This window comes from Sardina pilchardus, chromosome 3 (assembly GCF_963854185.1).
Source record: "Sardina pilchardus chromosome 3, fSarPil1.1, whole genome shotgun sequence".
Taxonomy (NCBI): Eukaryota; Metazoa; Chordata; class Actinopteri; order Clupeiformes; family Clupeidae; genus Sardina; species Sardina pilchardus.
Window position 1 is genome coordinate 36,264,271 of NC_084996.1, and position 24,674 is coordinate 36,288,944.

At 44.3% G+C, this 24,674-nt stretch overlaps 2 protein-coding genes across 3 annotated transcripts; both read left to right on the forward strand.

Moving 5' to 3' along the window:
• Positions 1-246: 246 nt before the first annotated feature.
• On the forward strand, positions 247-13,690 carry fam117aa (family with sequence similarity 117 member Aa). 2 transcript variants are annotated; one of them, XM_062533107.1, is made up of 8 exons: positions 247-780; positions 2,302-2,444; positions 7,133-7,228; positions 8,310-8,423; positions 9,585-9,701; positions 10,275-10,401; positions 10,925-11,096; positions 11,354-13,690. In XM_062533107.1, the coding sequence occupies exons 1-8, from the start codon at positions 663-665 to the stop codon at positions 11,622-11,624; spliced, it is 1,158 nt and encodes a 385-aa protein (XP_062389091.1). In that variant the 5' UTR covers positions 247-662; the 3' UTR covers positions 11,625-13,690. The 2 variants fall into 2 exon arrangements, with proteins under 2 accessions (XP_062389091.1, XP_062389092.1); XM_062533108.1 differs by lacking the exons at positions 247-780; positions 2,302-2,444 and adding an exon at positions 5,644-6,114.
• Positions 13,691-15,079: 1,389 nt separating this feature from the next.
• Positions 15,080-23,599, forward strand: slc35b1 (solute carrier family 35 member B1). Its single transcript, XM_062533109.1, has 9 exons — positions 15,080-15,633; positions 17,659-17,762; positions 18,063-18,193; positions 18,561-18,591; positions 19,431-19,591; positions 20,572-20,698; positions 21,268-21,374; positions 21,831-21,984; positions 22,127-23,599. The coding sequence occupies exons 1-9, from the start codon at positions 15,512-15,514 to the stop codon at positions 22,177-22,179; spliced, it is 990 nt and encodes a 329-aa protein (XP_062389093.1). The 5' UTR covers positions 15,080-15,511; the 3' UTR covers positions 22,180-23,599.
• The last annotated feature ends 1,075 nt before the right edge of the window (positions 23,600-24,674 follow it).

The window sequence follows — 24,674 nt, forward strand, 5'->3', positions numbered from 1 at the left end:
ACCCAAGCCATGCAGTTTTTGCAATGGGTTTTAACGAGGTGGGCGGAGCTAGAGCTGTAACACTGGGACTGGCTACTGACATTAATGAATGATAGATATTGATGACAGCCAATAGCACCAAAGTAGTGTTTTCATTGTCCAATCATATGTAAAGCATGCCACTAAACACGCCCAGTTGTAAGAAAATTGGACGCGAGTATGTGTATGTGTGTGTGTGTAACTGTTGTCAGTTTAGAGTTTGTAGTATTGGAACAATCCCCACGTTACAGTGGTGAGATGTCTTCCTTACTATTTAACTGATTTCGAAACTGATTGACTGTATCAATCGGGATTTTCATAGTTATTTTTGCAGACATTCGTATTTTTACAACTGGGTCTTCCTCACAAGTGAAACGTAGTGAAAATCTCGCTAATACTATCACAAAGAAGTTGGCTAACTTAGCTCTAAAGCTAGTAACTTAGCCAAGCTGACGTTAGCCCTCAAGTTTGTAAGCTGATCAGTCAATGATAGAATCTCGTCAAACAGAAAATAATAGAAATGATTAAACAGATGGCGTAAACGCTTGTCACTTCACAAATGAACACTTAACCCCGGAAGGTACTTTACTACCTTCTAAATTTTGCGTGGAACTTGGTCGACGGCTTTACCTACTTCACTTGGAATGTCGTGTAGGAACGGAATGGTGCGGGGACTGGGAGGTAACCCTGGTCCGCAGCCTCTTCGTGCCACAGTTCCTTTCCAGCTCCACAACAAAGTTCAACCACAGTCCAAAGATGCAGGTAAACAATTGTTGTATTCATTAGAACAACTTGACACGCCAAGAAATGTGTCTCATTTCCTTTATTTTGAATTAATCAGAGCAATGATACTTGAGAGCTTCCAAGTTGATATGGAAAGTTAGTTTATGTAAGAAATTGATAAATGAAGTGTGTGTGTGTGTGTGTGGAGCATAGACTGTATATATATGGTGTGGAGCGGAGGGATGCATGTGTGAATCACCAAACTAGACTCTTTACAAAAATGTTTGGTCTACCATCCATCCCCCACCCAGGAACCAAGTGGGGATGTGTGTGTGTCTGTGTGTGTGTGTGTGTGTGTGTGTGTGTGTGTGTGTGTGTGTGTGTGTGTGTCCAGGTCCAGTTCTGCATGCTCATGATTCACCAATGTGGAATTTTACATTATATTGAGTTGTTTGTGGTAGTTCATGATTTAATGTAAACCGATATTTTGACACTGGTTGTGGAAATAATGATGTCATCTTTAGGTTGTATTCATCACACAGAAGTGACCCAATATTACCCTCTGTCCGACCCTCAATGACACCAAATCTTTAAAAGGCTAATCAGTAGTTTCCACGTAATCTCTGCCAGGAACAGATTTGCACACCTCTTATGCTGACTCCATGGTAAATGTAATGCCTAGTATACCTCAGTTTCTGACAGACTCCTAGCCATTTGGAATACAATATATTGTATTTATGCACAACTCGTATGAATTTCTAAGCAGTTGCTGATGATGTTTACAATGGGAACTTTTTTTTTTGAGTCCAGCAAAAGTAAATTAAAACCAAATTGGCAAAGCACTCCACGTCTGACCTGGATGCGTGGGCATTTCTCACATAGCTGAGCGTGACCTCCTGACCACCGCAGCATGTGCCACACACTGAGGAGGGTGAGGCTGGGAGTCAAGGCCACCTCTGTTTTGTCCCCTTGACCCGCCGGATCACCTCGCCGACTGTTCAGAGACGCACGCCACTGCGTAACCCCATGCCCAGAGCTGCGGGTTTATTTATGTCTTGTTTTGTGGCATGACAGAGGGGGAGGGGGTGTTAGTGGTGGTGATTGTGGGGGGGGGGGGGGGGGGGGGGGGGGGGGGGGGGGGGCTGGGTGGAAGCCATAGTTGAGGTCTGAAAATGGCAAACAGAAGCATTTGCCTGGTGTTGAGTAACTTAGCCCACCCCCGTTGACCGTCACATGGAAAAGTTCCACCTGCCAGCAACACCCGAGCTATTAACAGCACTACCTGGACTATAGGACCCCCAAACCGCATAGGGGAAAGGTTAAAGGTCATTGTCTTTCCAGTCGTGTCTTTGTCCTGAAAGGTGACACCGAGAATGGTCATATTGCTTTAAGAATGTTCATATAAGATTTGCATGATTTAAAGGAAAATGATTAAAGCAGTTTAATAAGAGAACATTACATGAAGATAAAAGATTACTTTTGCGAACGGACAAATATGCTACTGTTGTTTGCAGCCTGCAGTTCACTTCTTTTAACTTATCTCTCTCTTCCTTCCAACAGACCGGAACAAGGCCAGGCCCCCGAAGCCCACCCTACGCCGAACGCTGTCTCTGGACGCACTGGTGGCCCCCTACCTGCAAGGCCAGTGGCCAAAGGAGCCCGAGGGGCTGCCTGTCAGCAGCGTCAACGATAAGGCCACACAGGTCAGCCTCATAACTAAACTCAGTGGCCTGCTTTTGGTGCTGGGCAGGTACTTCCTTTGTTGCCCTGACAAATGCCAGCAAAGTTGCTCTGATAGCATGAGCCATACATCTTGCTACCACAAAGGTTTCTTTCACAGTGTCTGAAGACGAGCAGACAGCCAGACACACAGTGTTGATGGCACACAGAGCACTGACCGTTCCTCTTTGCCAGGAGTCGAATGACGTTACACGTGTCAGAGGTGGAATGGATATTGGGTGGGAATAGTTAGAGGTGAAATGGATATTGGGTGGAAATGGTTCTGTAAATGTAGAAGGTAACTTTGCAGTGGTGTTTTTGAGACAACATGCACCCATGTCCTTCTAGCTTACCTGTTGGGTACCGGTCATCTTTACAATTGACAGTTAAAGGGGAAAAGGATTTAACCTGACTCTCGCCAGATCCTGTAGTTCGCTGTCTGCTTCACACAAGGATCTGGGACTTCTCGATAGGAGATGTATTTATGAAGGCGGGTCCTTGTAAAACATCCTCGCTTGTGATTTGATAAACCACTTGCCTGTTATCTTGAATGACGTGCTAGGCTTCTTCAAGCTCTTGCCAAACCCGGTCGGAAGAAGAGTAAAAACATCCTTGCCACCAATAAATGTCTTCAAAACCATTCTCTGTTAATCTTTTAAAGAATGAATACTCGATAGATTCGACAAAACGGTTGAAATAGCAGAATCAATGTCAGCACAAGACTCCTCGCTGCGTGCCGCCATTGTTGTTTGAATCAAACACTCGCTTTGGCGCTCCTGATTGGTTCATCATTTTTTGCTCCCTGGAAGGAGTTTGGATTGCCCTCGAGTCCAGACCCTTGTGTGGAGCTCAGCAAAACGCCTCTGGTGGAGCATGGCGGAACTACAAGGGTCTGGCGAGAGTCAGGCTAAAAAGGATTAGCCTGGAGACCAGACTCTCTCAGTCTTGGGAACGCCCTCTGTTCGCTGATTGGGCAGAGATGCACTTGCCGGAGTAAACTAAGCTGAATCAAGCTATACCAGACGGAGTATGAAGAGAAATTAAATTAGCCCTTTTCACCTGATGTCAGACGAAGCGTTGCTGGGTGTCCTCCGGCATGTCCAGCCGCCAAATACTACAAAAGAAGAAGAAGAAGTATTCATGGGTTTCATCAGGTCCCTTTCCACAGGTGTATACAATCAAGCACCTTGATTATCAATGCAGACTGCATGGTGCTTGATTAATACACCTGTGGAAAGGGACCTGATGAAACCCATGAATACTTCTTCTTCTTCTTCTGTAGTATTTGGCGGCTGGACATGCCGGAGGACACCCAGCAACGCTTCGTCTGACATCACCGTGAAAAGGGCTAATTGAGCGAACACTCAACACTGGACTTTTTCCACGATTTGTTAGCTATTAGTCTAGCAATTAGTCAAATGAGCATTTATTTAAAGGTTCTCTAAGCAATGTTACATGGTTTCTAGGCTAAACCATTTTTTGTCACATACTGCAAACATCATTTCACCATCCTCTACCTGCCTATGCCCTGAATACACTGTAAAAGCGTGTTGTCTGTGGACAGCCCAGGCTCAAAAAACGGCAACTAAAACAACTTGGTCCAACCTGGACCACAAAAACATAACAAACTGTTCCAGCAAATCACTGACGAGTTGCGCGTTTAGGAGAGTTTCAATCGCACGGGAGGGAGGGGTAGGGAATAGTGAGCTAGCTCTCTGTTTTGTTTGAACGTTAACAGAAGTGACGTTACCCAACATCAGAGTGCCTTTAACAATAGTAGATATTGCCCATCAATATCCACTGCAAAACTTTGAATGTGAAGTTTGCAGCATACAACTAGTATTCTGTAAGGCTAAATACCACTTCATGCTAATGTTATTTATTTGAATATTTTATCCAAAGCTATGTGTAGCACTGTAAGGGCTCTTGTTTGGAGTATGATGTTTTGAGTATGATTGCTGGTCCTTGATAAATGTTCTATGTTTTGACACAAATGATATATCATATTCACCAAGGCTTCATCCAAGTGTGTTTACCAGTCCTCGGAAGGGAAAGCCCCAAACTGCATGCTAGTGTAAAACTGAAATGCCAGTGAAACGAGCAGCCATTTTCCGTCCCAGCATGGCAGCTACAGTATGGCCCCAACATGGCATCTGCAGCGGATGAGGGTCTTTTTGAAACTGTTACATGTGAAAAGCCTGTGACTCTGAGTGGCTGTTTTATTTGTTTTTAAAGAGGTGATGGGAGTGGTGCGAGAGGTTTTGTGGAGTGTGTCTGCAGTTTGCTCTGCAGGTGTTTCTGAGAAAAAGAAGCAGCAGCAGCAGTGGTGGCAGCAGAGCAGAGAGGCATACTTGGAAAGCTGCCAAATGGGGAGACGGTTTTGTTTTGTTCGTTGTGACCTCCCAAATTCTTCTTCACCCCACCCTACTCAACCCTAGCTTAACCCACATCTAACCCTCAGCCATGTCTGTACCCCCACTCCACCCCCCCGCCTCTGCTCCAAGCGTCCTGTCACTCACTCTCCACACGCCACACAAAAGCGTCTGCTTGTGTAATGCTCTGCACATCACCCAGACACATTCTCTACTGTCCGGCCACCCTCTCTACATGCCATTGTCTTGACCCCCTCCCTTGCCCACACACACACACACACACACAGGGGCTCTATATCTTGCACACACCCACACACACACATAAACATCCAGTCTCTGTTACACACAGACACACATTCACACCCCGCAGGGGGAAAGCTGAGTGAAACGTTACCCTGATCCTCCCCGCGTCGCCCGTCTCCTGGGACGAGGAGTACATGGCTGTTTATAGGACCGGTCCCGTGATCTGGAGCGCCGATCATTGGGTGGAGGAGGGGATCCGAGATCTAAGGGTGGCCAGTGAAGGGGGGGGGGGGGGGGGGGGTGTATGATGGTGTACAATCCCATAACCAGTACAGCTAGGGAGGAGGGCATCATGGCTTACTCCTTCAGTTTCTGTAGCATGCTGTAGATGAAGCTAGTGGGTGGAGATGTGTTGAGGGTGGTGTTCGGCGAGTGCTTGGATTTGTCATGTTAATGTGCGTGTCAAATTTATGACTGCCCCGCCGATTCATGACCTCACTCTTCAACACCTCGCGGCATTTCTGACTGGACACTTCAGCAGGCGGAACGGGCAGGGGAGAGGGAACGGAGGGAGGGAGAGAGAAGACGAGAGGAGTTGGGGTGTTTTCTTTTTTTTTCATTTTCTATTGCCGGCATGGACTTGGCCACAGCTGGTCCATATGTGATTGGACTCTGGGGAGAAGACCCAGGACACCTGTGGAGCAGACTGAAGATTCTGTGAAACAGGACGGACTGAAGACCTGGTCTGAATGACTCGTGAGGAGTAGAGAGGAGGAGGAGGAAGAAAGCTTCTGCCATTGGCATCATCGACTGCTCTGTTGAGCAACCTCCTGTCTGCTGGACTGTGGACCAGGACTGGGACACTGCCTCACTACCTGAGGGTGTTCAGGAGGGCTTGCCAGGCTACATACGGGGCTGGAGAAGCAAGCACCTGGTCTGGGCAGCAGGCAGCGGGGACCCCCTGTTCTGGGACAACCTCCTCCAGTCGGTTCCTGTCGCTGTTAGGGGAGGGCCTGTGGGTGTAGGACTGATCATGTCGGTATGTCTGTGGTGTCCGCTCTTTTTTTTTTTTTTTTGTCTTTACATCGCTCACACACACACACACACACACACACACACATACATACACCCCCCTTTCTCTTCCTGTCCCTGTCTTTTTGACTATGGCTGCTTATCTAACCTTACAGAAGGTTAATGGAGTGTGTTGCCCCTTTAAATGCATGCATGAATGAATTTAAGTGTGTGTGTGTGTGTGTGTGTGCGCGCGTGTTGTGAAAAAAGGCAGCAGGCATATCGTGATCAGTATCGTGTATATGCGAGTCCTGACACAGCTGTGCTTGCGAAACAGGTGTTGTTTTTGCAAAACCGTGTCCCTTTTGTCCTAAATTCACATATGACATTTCTCGTCTGAGCGATAAGGGGAAAAACAACTGAAGGTTCCTTTTAAAAGTCGTCTTGTTTGTCGAAAACCAGGTGTCTTCATATTCATCTATATGGATCAGTAGTCGAGCCTCTATTTTGTTTTACAAAGTCAACGTAGACTTCTGTCTAGCATTTTGAACATTTATAATGAACTGTCAAACCACATCTGTTTGGAAACTTGAATGTCGTTAATCTGAAAAGCTCAGATGATGTGTCTGGAGTTCACAAATTCAAAATCATTTTTGTCATTTCTATTGATGCGTGCAGTTTTGTGAATATGATTAAAACTGGAACAAAAAGTGTATTCTCTTGGCAGTGGTCTGTGAACCTTTGGTGAAGCCAGCTGGTCTGTGTGTGTAGAGAAAACACGGCAAGACCTTCTGTGTCTGAACTCTGAACTTGCATGACCTTTGAATGTATGTAGTATGTATGCATGTAGTGTGTAATATGACCTTTTTCATCCATCATGTACTGTAGGTTTGCTCAGCCGTGAGGAGCCACATTTCTACTTGTGTCTGTAGCACATTTCCTAAATCATTCATTGCCTAAATCATTCCGCTCCTTTTATGTCTTGCTATCTCCCTCTTTTTCTTTCTCCGTCACTCACTCTCTCTGTCTCCGTCTCTCTCCCCCAGACTCCCAGTTCCTGGGCGGAGGAGGGCAGAGGGAGGAGAGGAGGTGGCGGCCACAAGCGCTCTGCATCCTGGGGCAGCGCGGAACACCTGAGGGAGGTGAGTGCCTCTCCTCGCAGGCCTCCTACACGCTTACGGTGCGGAGGGGGCGTAGAGAATTGTTCAGTTGGAAATAATGGAGTGATTTACTTGCATGCTTTACTGATATTACACATCAGTTGCTCACACGCACAAGTTAACAGCAACAGTTCAGCTGAAGCTGTGTATGTGAACACTGCTGTCGATTGGATGTGGTAGACCATTAGTTTGACAGTTGAAAGGTCTACAAAATATGTGGCTGTTTTATTCAGTAATAAGAGGTCCAAGTAACGACAGGTCCTCCTTGGGGACATGTTTGTGCTTGCTGAAAGGCTTTTTTGACTGGAGGATCATGAACAAATCTAATGAATGGAGATTAAGAATACTCTGGCAGTATGTTTTGTTCTGGTGATAGTGTTTTCTGAATACTGAATATTCATTGTTGACTGTATTGTACATCAGCAAGCCTTTTATGCTGTGTAGCCATGATCAATATGTTTACTGGTTTAGAAATGGTACTCTGTTAGTTGGACTACCAGTGAGGAGTAATAGAAAGGTGCATTATCTATGCAGGCACAGATAAAGCTTGTGATGTTTTCACTGCTGTTTAATCTAATCTAGTTTAAGTTGTACCATTTGGATATACAGTATGTTGCTACCACTGTTGCCAAATGTAGAGATAAACACCATGAACAACATGAAAGCCATTATAACAGTGAGCCTCTTGTTGCCGTTTGCTGATACAGACACAACAGACCTTCTCATTCAATTAGAGAAGTGACCAAGCAAGGAGACGATTAAAGAAAACAAACAAACAAAGTGAAGCTAAGACTAGATTTATAGTTCCTATGTGCATGATGTATCGAGTGGCCCTGGTGTTATGCAGACCATCTGGGGAATCCCCACCTAGTCTACAACTGCAGGGAGATGAAAGCAGCTCTCCTTGGCATGGAAGCGTACAGTATGGAATGACTACAACGTGGCCGTGGAAAATGGGTATTGGTCCACCGGCCAGAGTGGAGCTGGTAGCTGTTGTTGGGTGGGACCTGTTATCTGCCGTGCTGCTGCATTCTCACTGATTGGCCTCCCCTGTCGCCTGTAGGTAGCCAAGCTACGCCATTCGTTACAGAAGCGCTTTAGGCACGCCCCTCCAGCAGGAAGCAGTGAAAGGCCCTCCCACCCACTCCCTGGCACCCATGCCCCCGGAGCCACACAGGTATGTCCACACTGTGTGTGTGTGTGTGTGTGTGTGTGAGTGAGAGAGTGTATTCTCGTGGCATGACTTAACTGCAGTTGCGTTGATTAGCCCAGCAACAGTGATTTAAAAATGGCCTGGCTTTTCTTAGGACCTTCTGTCACAGTCCTGACATCTCACTTACTCACATACCGTCACAGACATGCACGCAAACACTAACGTGTGTGCGTAGCCACACACACACACACACACACACACACACACACGCACTAACTACTATATGCACTTTTCTATTATGCTTTTATATGCACCTCCTCATGGGTTGATTAAAACTACATTTCTCTGAGCATCGGTTTATCCTGTACAGTGTTGGGAAGATCAGACCTTATCTAACACAAATGCCAGACGACTGCTTGTACAGGCCATGGCTGTTTCCAAACTGGACTGTGCAGTGTATTGTTAGCCGGAATTACATTCAGATCCCTCACTCTGGCCTACAGGAGACTCACTGGAACTCTGTGTTCGCTCCACACATGATTTGTACGTCCCCTCTCGGCCACTGCAGAACTCTAAAGAGCATTCTAAAGGGCCTTCCATCAACACTAAGAGGTCGCAGTCAGGACTCTTTGTTGTCTGTGATTCCTCATTATTAGTATCTGCTAAGAACTTTATTCTGTTCAATTCTAGGGACTGATAAGAACTATACTCTAGTAAGTAAAGGAAAAGTCTGCTGCAACCAAATTTGCTCCCAATCATTTAATAAAATACTGTGACATTTCTGGCCTATCAGCCCTTCCTCAGACGTCTGGGTATGTTATGAAATGATTGGTTGCAGCGGACTTTTCCTTTACCATTTTCCTTCCCATTTTAAATCAGGATGTGTACACAATACATGTGTGCTTAAGACTGCACTGCACTCTCTGCTAAGAACTATCAACGTCATCAACACAAACATAAACATAAAACATGGCTGATATTATATCTAAGTAATAATTAATTAACTGTTGCTTCTCTTGGATCACAAGCAGGAATTTCAAACACAAATACACACATTGGGCTCAGACATAAAGACATACATCCAATTACCCAGATGTGCTGTTGCAGTTGTGTGTGCATACACGCACATAGATCCAGATTATACTATCTGTTGATGCCTGTGCCGTCTCTCTCTCCTCCATGCAGACCGTTCCACTGACCCCCTTGAATCGCCTGGCCCCGCGCCTGAGGAGGAGTGTGGAGGGGCTCAACCTGGAGTTGGAGGGAGTGTTTGTGTCCGAGGCGCCAGAAGAACAACACCAGGTGAGCTTAAGCAGACAGACAGACAGACAGAAAGAAACTGGGAGTTAAAATACCTGTGCACTTCCACGGATATTCAATGAACATCAAATACAAGAACTGGATGTCCACTATAGACACCAGTGCTTACAGTTTATATCCACTGATGTTTATACCTACTGTGAGTATGTGTGTATTTGTCTCACAGGACGGTGAGAGGAAGGAGTACACTTGTTGTTGGAGATTGTGTTGTTGTTGCAGACTCACATGCTTTCTAGACAGGCTGTAGTGGTGCGCTGTCTCGCTTTACCAGCAAACGTGTCCGTCACACTCCCCTGTGACTTAATAGCCCTATTTGGATGTCACTAGCTTCTCTCTTGTCTCCGGCCGCTGTAACCTTTCGAGCTCTTCGGTATGGTTCTCGCATGCCAAACAAGGTGCGGGCTGGGATACAGTTGTCGACCCATTTGCAAGATGTGCAACATTATCGTTGTGCTTTTCCCAGTGTGGCATCAGAAGCGTGTGAGTAAACCAACCGAGCAGAGTTGACTGGCTCTCTGTGTGACTCCATCTCCCTCCCTCCCTCCCTCCTGCTAGATTCTGGACGCCCCAGATGGCCACCGGGCCCCTGTCCCAACGCAGCGGTGCAGCAGTGGCTCTCAGAGCGACCCCTCTCCTGCCCAGCTCTCTCCCTCCCACTCCCCCTGTCCAATGACTGACCCCGGTGAGTGAGAACAGAGCTGTTGGTCAGCTGATGGTCACTCCGTGGCCTGCAGCTGATGCAGATGAGTGCTAGGCCTGTGATATACTTACTTTTTGACCAGGTGCTGGTTTAGGTTTAGTGTTGTGAACAAAACCTTCCCTCAGTGCCACATGAGCACTACTCATGTTCCTGGCTGCCGGACACAGGATTCATAAATAAAGCTGTTCTTCCATGCTAATGTATAGTCAAATACTGTGTCTATACTATTGGCCATAATGTTCATGTGGATATTGCATCTCATTTACATGTCGCAAACATACACAGGATATGCGTGTCAGTCATGATGTGTAGGCGTTGTTCAAAGCAAGTATATCCCAGGCCTTATGCATAGAGATCTTTACAGTTATCGTTTATGCGGTTCACAGTGCAAATTTAGAGTGATTTTCAGTTTGGAACTGAAGCTCCCCATTGACTTGCAGTGGCAGATGCATCTGTAGTCTTTCGTGGGCAATGCAGTATCAATACGTATTGATTTTCCCCTCAGACATGGTGGTGTGTGGGACCCTGTGCCCCTCGCCGTCTCCCTCCCCGCCGCCTGACGTGGCGCAGCCCTCCTCCCTCCTGCCCTCCTTCTCCCCGCGGCCCAACAAGACCTACGCCTTCCAGAGGGAGCCCCCCGAGGGCTGCGAGAAAGTGCGCGTGTGGGACGAGGCCGCGTGAGTAACACACACACACACACACACACACACACATATATGCACACATGATAACATATAAAACTACACCTGTATTACACCTCACCATGCAATCAAATCAACTGTGTTTTGAGGGAGTGGCAAATGGGCCATCATGAGACGTTATCTTAATTCAGTACTTGAATCAGAATTCGACCTCGTCAAAATGTCTGTCTCGCTCTCCCTCTGCCCATCCCCTCCTGGCTATTCACTAATCTGGTTCTCTGTCCCCTCTACAGAGCCGCCTCTCAAGGGGAGCCCCTCCTCCTCTCCCCCTCCTGCCCTGACCCCAATAAGGTCAACTTCACCCCACACGGAGGCTCTGCATTCTGCCCCGTCAGCCTCCTCAAGCCCCTCCTGCCCTCCATGGACCTGCTCTTCCGCGGCCTCTCCGTCTCGCCGGTCACTGGCTGCTCAGGACAAAGCCCCACCCCTTGCCCAGCATCGGGGCATGCGGTTGGTGGGTACCTGAGCGGGCCCCTCCAAGACCCCACCAGCTCAACCATGTAGCAGTGAATTGACCACAGCTGGAGCAATAGTGGGCTGATGGACAACGGATGAAAGATGGCCTACTTTTTTTTTTTTGCCCACACAGCTTTTGAATAGAAACCCTTATGAATAGACATCTGGATCACTAGTGATAACGTATTGCTTCCAAAATGCATCAAACCTCACAGAGGAGAAAACCAATGACCATACCTAGAAAAGCGATCACGAGCAGTAGCATGGCTAGTGGACACATGTGGAAGGTTTCTCCACACAGTGATGAAGCACTAAGATTGGGTATCCGTCTCAGGACAAACTCCTCATGACCTTTCTATGTCCTTGGATTGGATGTTGGTTCCTCTTAATCTCTGCTCAAATTTGGGAGGGCTGTTACTTTTCTTTCATTTATACAAGAGCAGATATTTATGTGCCACCTTCTCATTTTCTACAATAGTGCTATTTTTCTGAAACAGTAAAAGACATACAGTACATGTGGCCTCAATATCCCTTTTGGCACATAAACTGTAGACCAGACCTTGTGACGTGCAGTCAAGCTGTCATGATGAAACGGTACAGCCAACCTCATGGTGGCAGATGGGAATGGCCCGGCCAACAAGAATCGGCACAGACTGGGAGTGATGGGATTCAAGCAGAACTGAACTGAACGCCTCTTATGAAACTCGCTAGCAGTCTGGCCTTCCTGAAAATACATGGGCTGGACTGCTATTTTCTCCAAATCTCCCAACCCCTGCTGAATTAGGTGTTTTATATTTTCTCTGCCATTGTGAACATTCTGGGCTAGTTCAGAAAGGGTTGGTCATTATTCAGGGTGAGTTTGGTCAGGCTTCGTTTTACATTGAGTGTATTCAGTATCCCTCCCTGCTTACCTGTAACCATAAGCTAAACTCTGAGGTAAAGTTTGCAGCTTCGAAAGTCACAGACAACACAGAGCAGCAGTACTGGCCAGAGTTGTAGTAGTAGGAGTCAAAGTCAAACGCTAAAACAGCCGGCCCAGTCTGATCAAACCTACAAAAAGCTCCTCAGTTTTTGAAAAGTATGTGGTAATGTGTGGTACACAATTTTAATCTATAATCATTCTGTTAAAATGCTGTCTGGAATGAAAGGTTATTTTTTTAATGATTTGGCCTAGTTAATGATGACACATTTGTGAAGACTGTAAGCATTGCTTTGTGAAACGTGTGGCCACCTGCTGTAACTTTGGTGCTACTGTGCCTACAGACACACCTGTTTGGTGCCTTTTTATTCTTTTTTTATGGGGTGTTTATGATGATTGTTTTTAAGAGCCAAAAATATGAAAGGGACATTTCATAAAACAATTTGTCATTTTAGGAGGTGTCTGTTCAGTATGAGGGCTACACTTGTCTATCTTAGCATCCAAAGAATCTATTTAAGCACGTTTAGGCAGTATGGTTGCCTCATGAAAAAACATGACCATAGTTATACAGTAAGTATAGCCATGTTGGAAAAAACTAGTACAAAGTTGTATTTTGTTCTCTGTTGTCATTGTTAGTGTTCACTTTAGTGTTTGCATCTGTAATACGATATACATTTTTGTATATATTTTTTCACAAATCTAGTGTAGCATACAACAAGGCTGTATCATCAGAGGGTATGCATATTTCTGTTTGTTGAACAAGAGCACTTAATCTTGTGGTAGTTTTCCACAAGCTACCATATTCATTCTTCAGTTGAAAAAAAAAAACCTTTGAAGGTGCAGTCATGGTTGGATATGAAGGCAAGCTTATCCTTCAGTATTGTTCATCACCTTTGAGTTTGAACCGTTCTTTCAGAGCACAACATTTCAGTCAAGTGTATACTGTTGTAGATGTATTAGTTAAGATAATGTTTTGAGGAAAAATAATGTTTCGCGTGCTTCTCCATACAATCAGTCGTTTTGCTTGCAAATTGTTTACACATTGGTGGTTCAAGGTTGTCTTCCAAGTTGCTGTACAGCATATTTTTCATGTATTGCAGATATTGGAAATTTGTGTTCAGGCTGTCTTTAGAGTTCAGCTGTGTTAATAATTTGAGTCATTTGACGAATTAAAAGACAGACTTCTAACTTTGAAGTTTTGACTTTGCATGAAGCAATTACTAACTCAGGTGTTTACAGGTTGTCATGTAGCATTATCTTATACTTTAGCTTCAGTCGTCATATAGCATTGATCATTGTTATTTTACCTCTTTTTCACTATTTTTTTGTTGGACTTCACCAATCCACATGAAACTTGGGATGGTTGGTTATTCTATGGCAAGCTGGCCTCTAGGAGGCACACTGCCCAAATTGTGATTTAGTTGTGGAGTGGCACCATCTAGTAAAGGATATTTTAAAGCCAAATTCTAGCATTAGCCATTATATTTTTGATGTAAACTTTTAATTTCCAGGAGACATCTGTCCAAAGTTCCTGCAACTGTCACCACTTTCAGTATTTCAAGAATCAATTTCATGGAAATAGAAAAAACTTGTATGTAATGCAACTTGTCTACACTTGCTCACTTCTCCTGAATTTCCATTTGGGTAGTCAAAAAATCTGCTCGAATAGCCCTTACTGAAACTCACATTATTGCTGTGTGTACATTGAACTTCAACAAATTTATATTATTTAAAGGTATGGCAGGTTGTCTACCACATCCCCAAACTGTAGAAACTTTTCACAAAGTTCACAAAACTTTTCACAAAAACAGCCTACACTGTTGTTCTTGGCAAAAACGGAATCATTAAACATTAACACGCTTTTTCTGTGAATTGAGCATATCTTTTCCGATAATAAATTTTCTTGCTTTTCCCTCGTTCACATTCCAACCATGTGATGTAGTAGTCATCATGTCCAAATTGATACAGTAGCCTACCATAGACAGCCTACACACACACCATTCAGTTGTTTTCATTCCTCCAAAGCACGTGTACGCACGAGAAGCACCGCCCCCTATTCATTCATTCGCTGGGCTTAAATATATCTGTGCGATGTGGGCCAATGAACATTCTCCACATCCCAAACATGATCCAGACACGAAAAAACCAAAAGCGCCAGATTAAAAAGAAAGACCCTAATATATTTTCAGTTGTCCAGTGAGAGTGCCATTTCAAAACTTGAATTGCTATATATTGTGCATGTGTTCTCAACAGTAGGTTAATTAATTTCGTGCATTTGAAAAAAATGTACTATGGGTCAAAATGCTTAGAAATACAAATGTCCGTATGGTGAACAACCGGGCAACATGTATTCAGTCTATATATATATATATTTTTTTTTTTTCCATGTAGTGCCTATACTCAATGCCTGAATAAATGAAACTGAAAGCAAACGTAATGTTAGCTGCACATTGAGTCGTACCCGACTTCAGACAAAGAAGGCCTCACATGAGCCATTTTAATTATACGGTTCGATGGCGTGTGTTCAGTTTTGGAACGCTGCATACCAGTCTGCAAAAACCACAGGCATATTCTGGTTCCTTGCGTTGTTTGGTCCTTCATCTCCACTAATCGCTGACGCTCCTTTCCCCTGATGAAAACATTCCAAGTTGCGGCTGAATAGTATCATAGGCATTCTGTTAGTAAAAATGATGTTACGAAAATAAATACCAGAGAACATCGCTATGCCAAGAGAAAAACGCTAAGAACATTTATTGTTAGGAAAAGCTACCATGAAAAGTGTGGGCCTGCAAAGCTAGCTGAGCTAATGTTCAAAAGAAAAACATTTCTGTAAGGACGAGGAAATTTGGTGAGATAAACACGCATCCATAGTGACTGTCGGCTACCCTTTTGGGTGCCTATCGATATCATCATTTCCGGACTTGTGACAGCGGGGATAGTGGAGCGAGACGTGGGTCTGAGGAGCCAGGGCAGCGGAGCAGTGTCTGTGTCCATACCAGCACTGATAGACGACAGCATGGCTACAGGCAAGGGAGACGGGAAGGCGTCGTTATGGCAGAATGAAAGACTACGATTCATCGTCTGCTTTTGTGGAGTGTTTGTATGTTATTTCTACTATGGCATACTCCAAGAAACAATGTAAGTTGAATTACCACGCCACCGCTAGCTCACACAACAGAAGTCTGAGGGCACACGTCAGGTTTCATTGAATTTTTACGAGCAGGCTGTATGAAACTTACCATTAGGCACATTTATGTATTGTCTTCCTCAGTTTACCAAGCGATATTGTAGCTACGATCTAAAATAACATTATGTTGTGGTAGTTAACAGTAGTAGCTTTCTACGCATGAAACTATAAACATAAACCCAACGTTATTAGAGCGACATATGTTAGTTGATTATTGAAGGTTTTAGCTAATGCTAACGTTAGCATTTGTTTGTATCAGTAGTTCCAAGCTAGCAATAGTAAAATGAGAGGTTGTGCACACCTTTCTGCAAAATAATATATTCACCGTGTCTGCGTATCCTACCCATGCGAATAAGTGTTTCTCTTGGATTCTCTTGTAAATTCGCACGTGTATGTTCAGGTGACTTTTGACATATAGGATTGCTAGTCAGCAAGAGGACCCATCCAATAGTAACGTTAGACGTCGAATGTATGATGGGTTATTTTAAAGTCACTCAGTAACTCCTAGGCATGATGCATGTCAGACATGATGGTTGTACATAAAGCTGAGGGGGTACCCATGTTTAGGCATAGGCCTAGGTTACATACTGACTGGGGCGCTACTAGAAAACATGGGCCCGCTGACAGAAAATATTTCTGGGCTCCCCAAAATGCCAGGAGAGTCCGATGATAAATTGCATTCATTGATTATAGCATAGTACAGTACACTACTGATTAAAGTACAGTACAATACACTCAGGGTTCATACGTTTTTAAAAAACCTGGAAAAGCTATGGAAGTTTTGGAAAACAAAAAACACCCCAAAAGTTTTGGAAAAGTCATAGAAATTTGCCTCACCCAATTCAACTCAGAAACATATCTCATTTGGGCAGGTCATGTCTCACACTTGTGTCACAACCGATTGGCAAACTTTTACGTTTTGAGAGCATTCCTTCTAGGTAACCATCCCGTTATCTCACGCGTCATATCTATTATTAATGTAGCACTAGTTGATGTGAGGTTTTGAGAATTATATGGTCATGGAAATTTGTGAAAAAATCATGGAAAAGTCATGGAAATTCTCTGGTTGAAATGTGTATGAACCCTGTACACTGGCATTCAACATTTTCCCCCTTACACAATTTTAAGCTGGATATTGGTAGTTTGATCTCTTCACATAGACAGCGTCAATAGAGTAGCTCTGGAGCAACTACTCTAGCAGCTTTGAATAATGTAAAGATGACACCTGTTAAACTCAGCTCAGCATGACATTCACTGAGGGTAGAAAAAGATCATATAAACCCAAAGCTGAAAACCCATTACAGGATGGGACATGAAACTAGCTGGTCAGAGCTACGTGACTACATGCACAGACTATGTGACAGTATGCACAAACTGAAAGCAGTCATAGAACCACAGCCTTCCTATGTATGTGTGCGTGTGTGAAAGAGACTGTGTATCTTGTCACTATTCCTCTAGCTTGAAATGAAAGTAGATATAGAACCACAGCCTTCCTGTTTGTGTGGAAATAGACTGAAGTCCATTGAAATCTTTCCATGCTGTAAAAAATCTATGAAATCCTCACCACATTTACATAGATTCCTTTAGCAGATGTTTTCATCCAAAGCGACTTACAAGGGCCATTGTCATCTCAGTACGGTTTACCAGTTTATGACAACACATGCAGATTGACAAAACAGTAGACTAAACACAAGCAACTTAAGAAAACATCTTCATCAGTTTGACAATAACAAAAGGTGCATAGCCCCCCCCCCCCCCCCCCCCCCCCCCAAGTCTGACGCCCCTGTGTACAGAGGTAGACAGAGTTAGATACATTACACAACAAGGTTGTGGTTCAACAGAAGGGCATTTCTCTTGGAAATGGGTTTGGTAAAGTACTTGGATCAGCTAACGCTGGAGGTCACGACACATTTTTGTTTATAGTTCTAGGATTTTCCATTCCCAACAGACCCATAACAATGTCATTGTTCCTTCAGCACACGAGGAGAATATGGCCAGGGAGAGTCCAAGGAGAAGTTTCGCTATGCCACCACACTAGTGTTCATCCAGTGTATCATCAATGCAGCATTTGCCAAATTCTGTAAGTAAGCTCTCCGGACACCTGTGTCTGTGTGCCTATACTATTGACTAAGCTATCATCATTATAATATGCCATATGCTGAGCCAATAGTTTGGGGCACTTTTCTTTTTTTAGATTGAAGCAAGTATGTTGAAGAACCGGTAGATTGAGTGCACCATGTTACTTTTCTGAATTCTGCTCCTTGCTCTTTCTCCTTTAACTCCAATATAGTATTGTCCCACCCTGGCCTTCTCTCTCCTGCTCTGTTTTGCACAAGGCTTGCTCACCTCTTTCATCTTTCTCCTCTGTTCTCCTCCCCAGTGATTCACTTCTTTGAGGGTTCCAGACAAGACCACACAAAAAACTGGCTCTACGGGGCATGCTCCCTGTCTTACCTGGGCGCCATGGTGTCCAGCAATTCAGCCCTGCTGTATGTGAATTACCCCACACAGGTGGGTGTTGAACGACTTAGGTCTGTTTATATATACACATGCTGTCGAAGAATGCAACAAAACTATGAACAGTTAATAAACTGTGAGTGGTTACAGTCAGACATGTGCTGTGTGTATGCAATAAGACATCCATACTAGACATCCATACTATTATGAATTGAAGTGTCCCATGGTCTACTCTATACAGCTTTCTCACAGTACCCTTTTGACCCATTGTTCAACTTAACCACACCCCTCCCCACATAGCATGTTTTCCCTCCCCGATCTTTTCCACTTTAGTTTTTGAACACACTGTACAGTACAAATGTATGTGGTGTACTCATAAACAATTTCTTGCTCTTTCTCCCCTTCATGTTTATATTTCAAGGTGTTGGGGAAATCTTGCAAACCAATCCCAGGTAAGTGGTTATCACAAGTGGTTATACGTGGAATAATGAAATAAATTACTTTATTAGTTCTGTGTGAATGATGCTAGGCTGATTATCCTCTTACATCAGCACTTTACGTACCACAGAAAAGTCTGATTTGATCAAAATCAGGATTTTGTAGAACTCTGCATCCATATGTTTATGATTAGAACAGGGATTAGAACAGACATTAGAACAGGGATTCCTACACGATCCAGGTCTACGAGGCCACATTGGATGGCTGCATTTTCACCCCTCACTTGAGGCGCCCATGTTCCTTAGCATGTTATTAGCATGTGCCCACCAGTAGTCAGTGTCTATTTGTGTATGATATAAGCATGATTGTAGGCCCCAGAACTGTGTTTGTTCTTGTGCAATGCAGTTATCCAACCCGACAAAGTCTAGGTGACCTATGACCTCTTCACACACACAGGAATCCATATTTTCCCAGCTTTTCATGTATTACTAGTGCCTGGTAACATTTGCTACAAGACATATGTGTCCCACTCCCAAGACTGTCACAGCAACAACTCATTTGACATTTTTGTAGACGTCAACATGTGCTGTGCTGACTCCCAGTACATGGGCAGGATTTCTGGTTCTTCCAGAGATGACGAATCAGGAGACGTTTTTTCTCAGAGCTACACCTGGCCGCCTTAGGGACAGGCTTATCATGTTGACTCAGCGGCCATGTCAGCCTGTACAAACACACACCTCCATGTGCTAACTGACGTGGAGTCAACTGTCGTTGTCTTAGGATATGCAGTGCACTGCATGGGGAATAAGGCTGCACTGCTCCTACAGCTGTCTCTATGTCTCTTTTTCTGTAGTGATGATCCTGGGTGTGACGATCCTAAGGAAGAGGTATCCTCTGGCCAAGTACCTCTGTGTGGTGCTCATCGTGTCCGGGGTGGCCCTGTTCCTCTACAAGCCCAACAAGGGGGGCTCAGCTGTGGACGACCATGTGTTTGGCTTCGGAGAGATGCTGCTGGTGAGCGCCGGTTGCTCTATTTGCGATCCTACTTTTAGATTCTGTGTCTTAAAAAAAAACAAAAAAAACATTCCCCACAATTATCCCCCTCAAAAGCTGCTACCTGATACAAGGGGCTGAGGGGCATGAGTGATAATGATCTCCCTGCACTCCCTGAGGGAGTGTCCCAAATAGCGCACTTATTCACCTCCTTGGCTGCTTTTTCGCTGCGCTGATAAAGCAAAGATAAATGTGAGGCCGGTCTGGGTTTCAGCATCACGCTAATTACAGCGGATTCGGCCAGTTGCACAGTCATGTTCAGCTAATCACCATTAAAACTGGAAATGAAGCGTCACTGCCTCACTGCCCTGCCTTATTCTCCTAGGGATCATTGTTCTGTAAACAGTAAGCGCAGGAATTCCCCAGAGCAGCGTGTTCAAAGGCAGTGATGGTTATGCCTCTTCACAATGATAAAAGAGCTTTGGGATCTTATGTAATGTATTATGCCTCTGAAATAGAGAGATTACTTATTTATAGTCTTTCTCCCTTGTGCCAAAAACAAGACATTTTCTTCCATGGAGTGCTCTTTTCGCCCTGAATATGAACAGAAGATTGTCAGACCTTTCTTATGATTTGAGGTATCAGACATATTAAGCCAATGGGGAGAGTGAGTGACACTTACAGTAGCAGTTCATATTTATTTACAGACGTGAAAACTCCCAGTCAGTTAATCATTTAAGTACAGAAATCCATCAGTAGTATTTTAGGGCAACTTTGAAGTTTCTAAAGTGCTGGTTCTGAAAATGAAACTCTAGACACAACTGCTCTTCTCTGTGACCCCGAGTGCACCACAGTGATGCAGGTCCTCAGTCTGAAAAGATTGAACCATTAGCAGCTGTGCCATTGAAATACCCAGAACGTTGGTGTACATGCACTCATACACTAGCTGTGTGTCCTGTGCTCTCTCTCTCTCTCTCTCTCTCTCTCTCTCTCTGCTGCAGCTGTTGTCCCTGACCCTGGACGGTCTGACTGGCGTGGCCCAGGATCACATGAGGGCGCGCTTCCAGACAGGAGCCAATCACATGATGCTCAACGTCAACTTGTGGTCTATCTTGGTACTGGGTCTAGGTGAGACCACTAAAGAGTGATTTGCTTTGCTTTACGTTACTGTTTAGCTTCCTAGCTATAGGCTTATGTATGGATTTAGTTATTATATGTTCAGAAATAGATGTTGCAGGGTAGTTTTTATATATAGTCCTGAAGGACAGGTGGTAACTGAACGTTGAATACCACTAAGACGGCTACATTTCTCATACAGTTCTTTTTTCTTTGACACTAATGGTAAAAGTAATTTTGGCTAAACTGCTGGTGGCTTAATGGCTCCATACTGTACATTGAATATCTGGATTGCATCGTGGCAGCACTTATTGCTCCTCTTAACCACCAGGTGGCAGCAAAGCTCCACGAGACATTTAATAATTTCAGTCTATCATGTCTCCTGATCTGATGAAAGAGGAAATTGCTGAGGTGACTGTACTAAAAACATGGCCCAGAATAATGATGGAAATGCTGTCAGGGGCCGGCATGGAATTTGATTATCGTGAAAATTGGTGGACTAGGTAGAGGAACTGTGTGTGAAAACCTTACTTCCTCTTTACCTTATTTGCCCTTTTGCTTTGTGTGATGTGCTCCCTCAGGTGTGCTGTGGACTGGTGAGATCTGGGACTTCCTGGGTTTTACTGATCGTTACCCCAGTATCATCTATAACATCATGCTGTTTGGACTTACAAGTGCACTGGGCCAGGTGAGGGGTGTGGGGGTGTGTGTGTGTGTGTGTGTGTGTGTGTGTGTGTGTGTGTGTGTGTGTGTGTGTGTGTGTGTGTGTGTGTGTGTGTGTGTGTGTGTGTGTGTGTGTGTGTGTGTGTGTGTGTGTGTGTGTGTGTGTGTGTGTGTGTGTGTGTGTGTGTGTGTGTGTGTGTCATTTATTGACCCAGTCTCTCACACACTGTATCATGTTGACAGCATGCACTGTATACTTATGCTCATATGGAATGCACATCATCCTCATTCACACACACACACACACACACACACACACACACACACACACACACACATACACATACATAGACACATGCCTTCATACAGTTCAGATAAAGTGAAATGGAAAGTATTTTTCAGCCAGTCATTCTAATAGTCGAAAACCATTCATCATCAATCATGACCTCTGGCTGGCCTCCTTGCCGCCCTCTTCCCGCAGACCTTCATCTTCATGACTGTGGTGTACTTTGGACCCCTGACCTGCTCCATCATCACCACCACCAGGAAGTTCTTCACCATCCTGGGCTCTGTGTTGCTGTTCGGCAACGTTATGTCTAACATGCAGTGGACTGGAACCATCTTGGTGTTCATGGGTAAGTGAAGGAATGTTTGAAATATCTATCTGCGTTTCTCGCAGTGTTCCTTTTTCTCATTTTACCAAAAGGAGGTGGCTAGTTGTTCTGGTGCAGCGTTGATATTGTCTTTACATCTGCATGTTTTGTTTTTGATCTGCAGGTCTTGGATTGGATGCAAAATTCGGCAAGGTGCCTAAGAAGACAATGCACTAACACTTGTCAGCTGGAGGTGTGTGTGTGTGTGTGTGTATGTGTGTGTGTGCACACGTGCGTATACGTGCGTGTGAGATGGAGAAAGACAGAGAGCATGTGCAATGGACTGACAGACAGTGATTCAATCTGTCTGCCTTCTTCTGGATCACACATAACCATGCTCCATGGTAACAAACAAACAAACAAAAAGTAAGTCCGGCATCTGTTTCTGGTGAGGTTCATCGGGTACTCTCCACACTTCCTGCACCATTCTTTATGCCCCTGTGCTGGGCAAGGATTCATCTCATCTGAAATTATTTGGCCAGTTAAAGACGAATGGTGTCTCTTGAATTTGTGTAGTGCCGACGGGCCTTGTGTGACGTGGACATGCCCGACAGGTGTATCTGCGGAAATGTAGTTCCAATGCAATGGCTACCAGTATAAGACTACAGGACTCATGCATCCCTCCTCTCTGTATCACATCAGCTTCGTCAGTCAAGCAAGGGACTCATCCACTCTTGCTTGAAAATCTACCAAATCACATATTGTATCATCATGTAACTGTGCATTTGTTGTGTATAAAAGGAACTTTTTTAAAGTACTATCAAATAGATTGGGGTCGGAGAATATCTTGAACTTTACACAGCTGTACTGTAAGTCTTAATATACCTGTTGTAGCATTTTTTTTTTTAATCGGTCAAAGGGGGGCACATGTCCTTGTCCTTTGTAGGTGTTGCATACATCTCTCAAATGTCTTCACTGATAGCTGTTGCATTCCCTGTATTTTGAAACAAGCATCATAAAGCACACAGAAAAGGTGAACTGTGGCTCCATTATCCTTAAAACATGGGATGCAGTAAATCACGCGACCAGATTTTTTCTTTTTTTTTAATCTCTTTGAAGATTTAGCCCCTTCATGCCACAAAAAAATAGTATTTGCAGTCCTTACTTTCAATATATGAAGGCATTAAGTCAACATGCTTCTGTCTGTCTACATTCTTGTACTTGCATAAAAATGAAAAACTGGATAGAATTTCTTGATGTTTATTTTTTATACTGTTTTTAATGGTTATGTCCTGTCCATACTTAAAATGTACATGTCCCAAGTAATTAATAAATTATGATCTCTTTTGGAGAAGTACAGTATAGAGAAACTACATAGATCCATGTATGGGTGCCTCTCAACATCTCTCCTCGATCCTCGATGCTCGATCTTCCAGGCTTGTTCCCACTGATCTATAACTAACACTGGATAGACTATCCCATTGTTGCCGCCCCATCATTCTTTATGTAGATCAGTGAGGATGAGGACCGAGGAAGGAAGGATGTATAAACTTTTTCCTTCTTGCTAATATCTGCCAAAAGCATTATGCAAACCTGCCAACAACATCCAGTCTGAAGTCTAAATGCCCTCTTGACATTAAATCAAGATTGGACAATGGTCTTGTTGATATGTGTCATTTTTATGTAACTTATTGACCATATAATGTAAGAACTTACTCTAAACGTAACATAAACAGAAAACCATAGTTTTATATATGCAGCCTCTCCAAACCAAGCCCAGCTTTTGAAGGGCCAGTGTAGCCTGGCTAATGCCACCACATACACGCAAAGCAGCATGAGAATACCCTGTTAGCCATACCTATCTCATTCATGTTAAGTTTAGGAGAAAAACATGGTTTGGTGTGAGGATAATCACAAGGCAATGATACTCTGATGAACAGAATGAGCTGGAACTCCATAGCCTCACAGCCAAATGGAGTTTGAAACCTTAATCATGCTTATTCAGAAGGAATCACTGCAACACTTGAACTCTGCAACACTTGAACAACTTGAAAGTCTGTAGATGGTTATTATGATGTCGGTCCACCCTTTGGAGCTATAACAGCTTCAACACTTTACACAAGGTTTAGGAGTGCATATGGGATTTTTTGAATCAGAGTGGAGACTGAGAGCCAGTCTTCTCGTCCAACATCACATCAGTGTGTGACCTCACAAATGCGCTTCTGAAAGAATAATCAAAAAATCCCATGAACACACTCCTAAGCCTTGTGGAAAGTCTTCCCAGAAGAGTTGAGCTGTTATAGCTGCAGAGGGTGGACAGGCATCATATTAAACCCTATGGATTAAGAATGGGATGTGACAGTTCATATGTGAGTCAAGGCTGGTGAGCAAATACTTTTGCCAATATAGTGTGTGTGTGTGTGTGTGTGTGTGTATTATACAAACAGACCCAATACAAAACATCATGGATGCACCCACGTTCCAAACATTGGCACCTAATTGATTATGTCATTGTGAGACGTTGTGACATCAGAGACGAGCTCATAACCCGTGCCATGAGAGGGGCAGAATGCTGGACAGATCACCGCATGATCGTGACCACTCCTTCAAGTGCGCCCCCCCCCCCGCGAACACGTGGACCCAGCAGGAGGCGTTTAGACTGTCCGCCTGGAAGACAACACTACAAGGAGTGAGTTTCGTCGCTCCCTGGCTGAGAACTAGGGGAGCTAGGG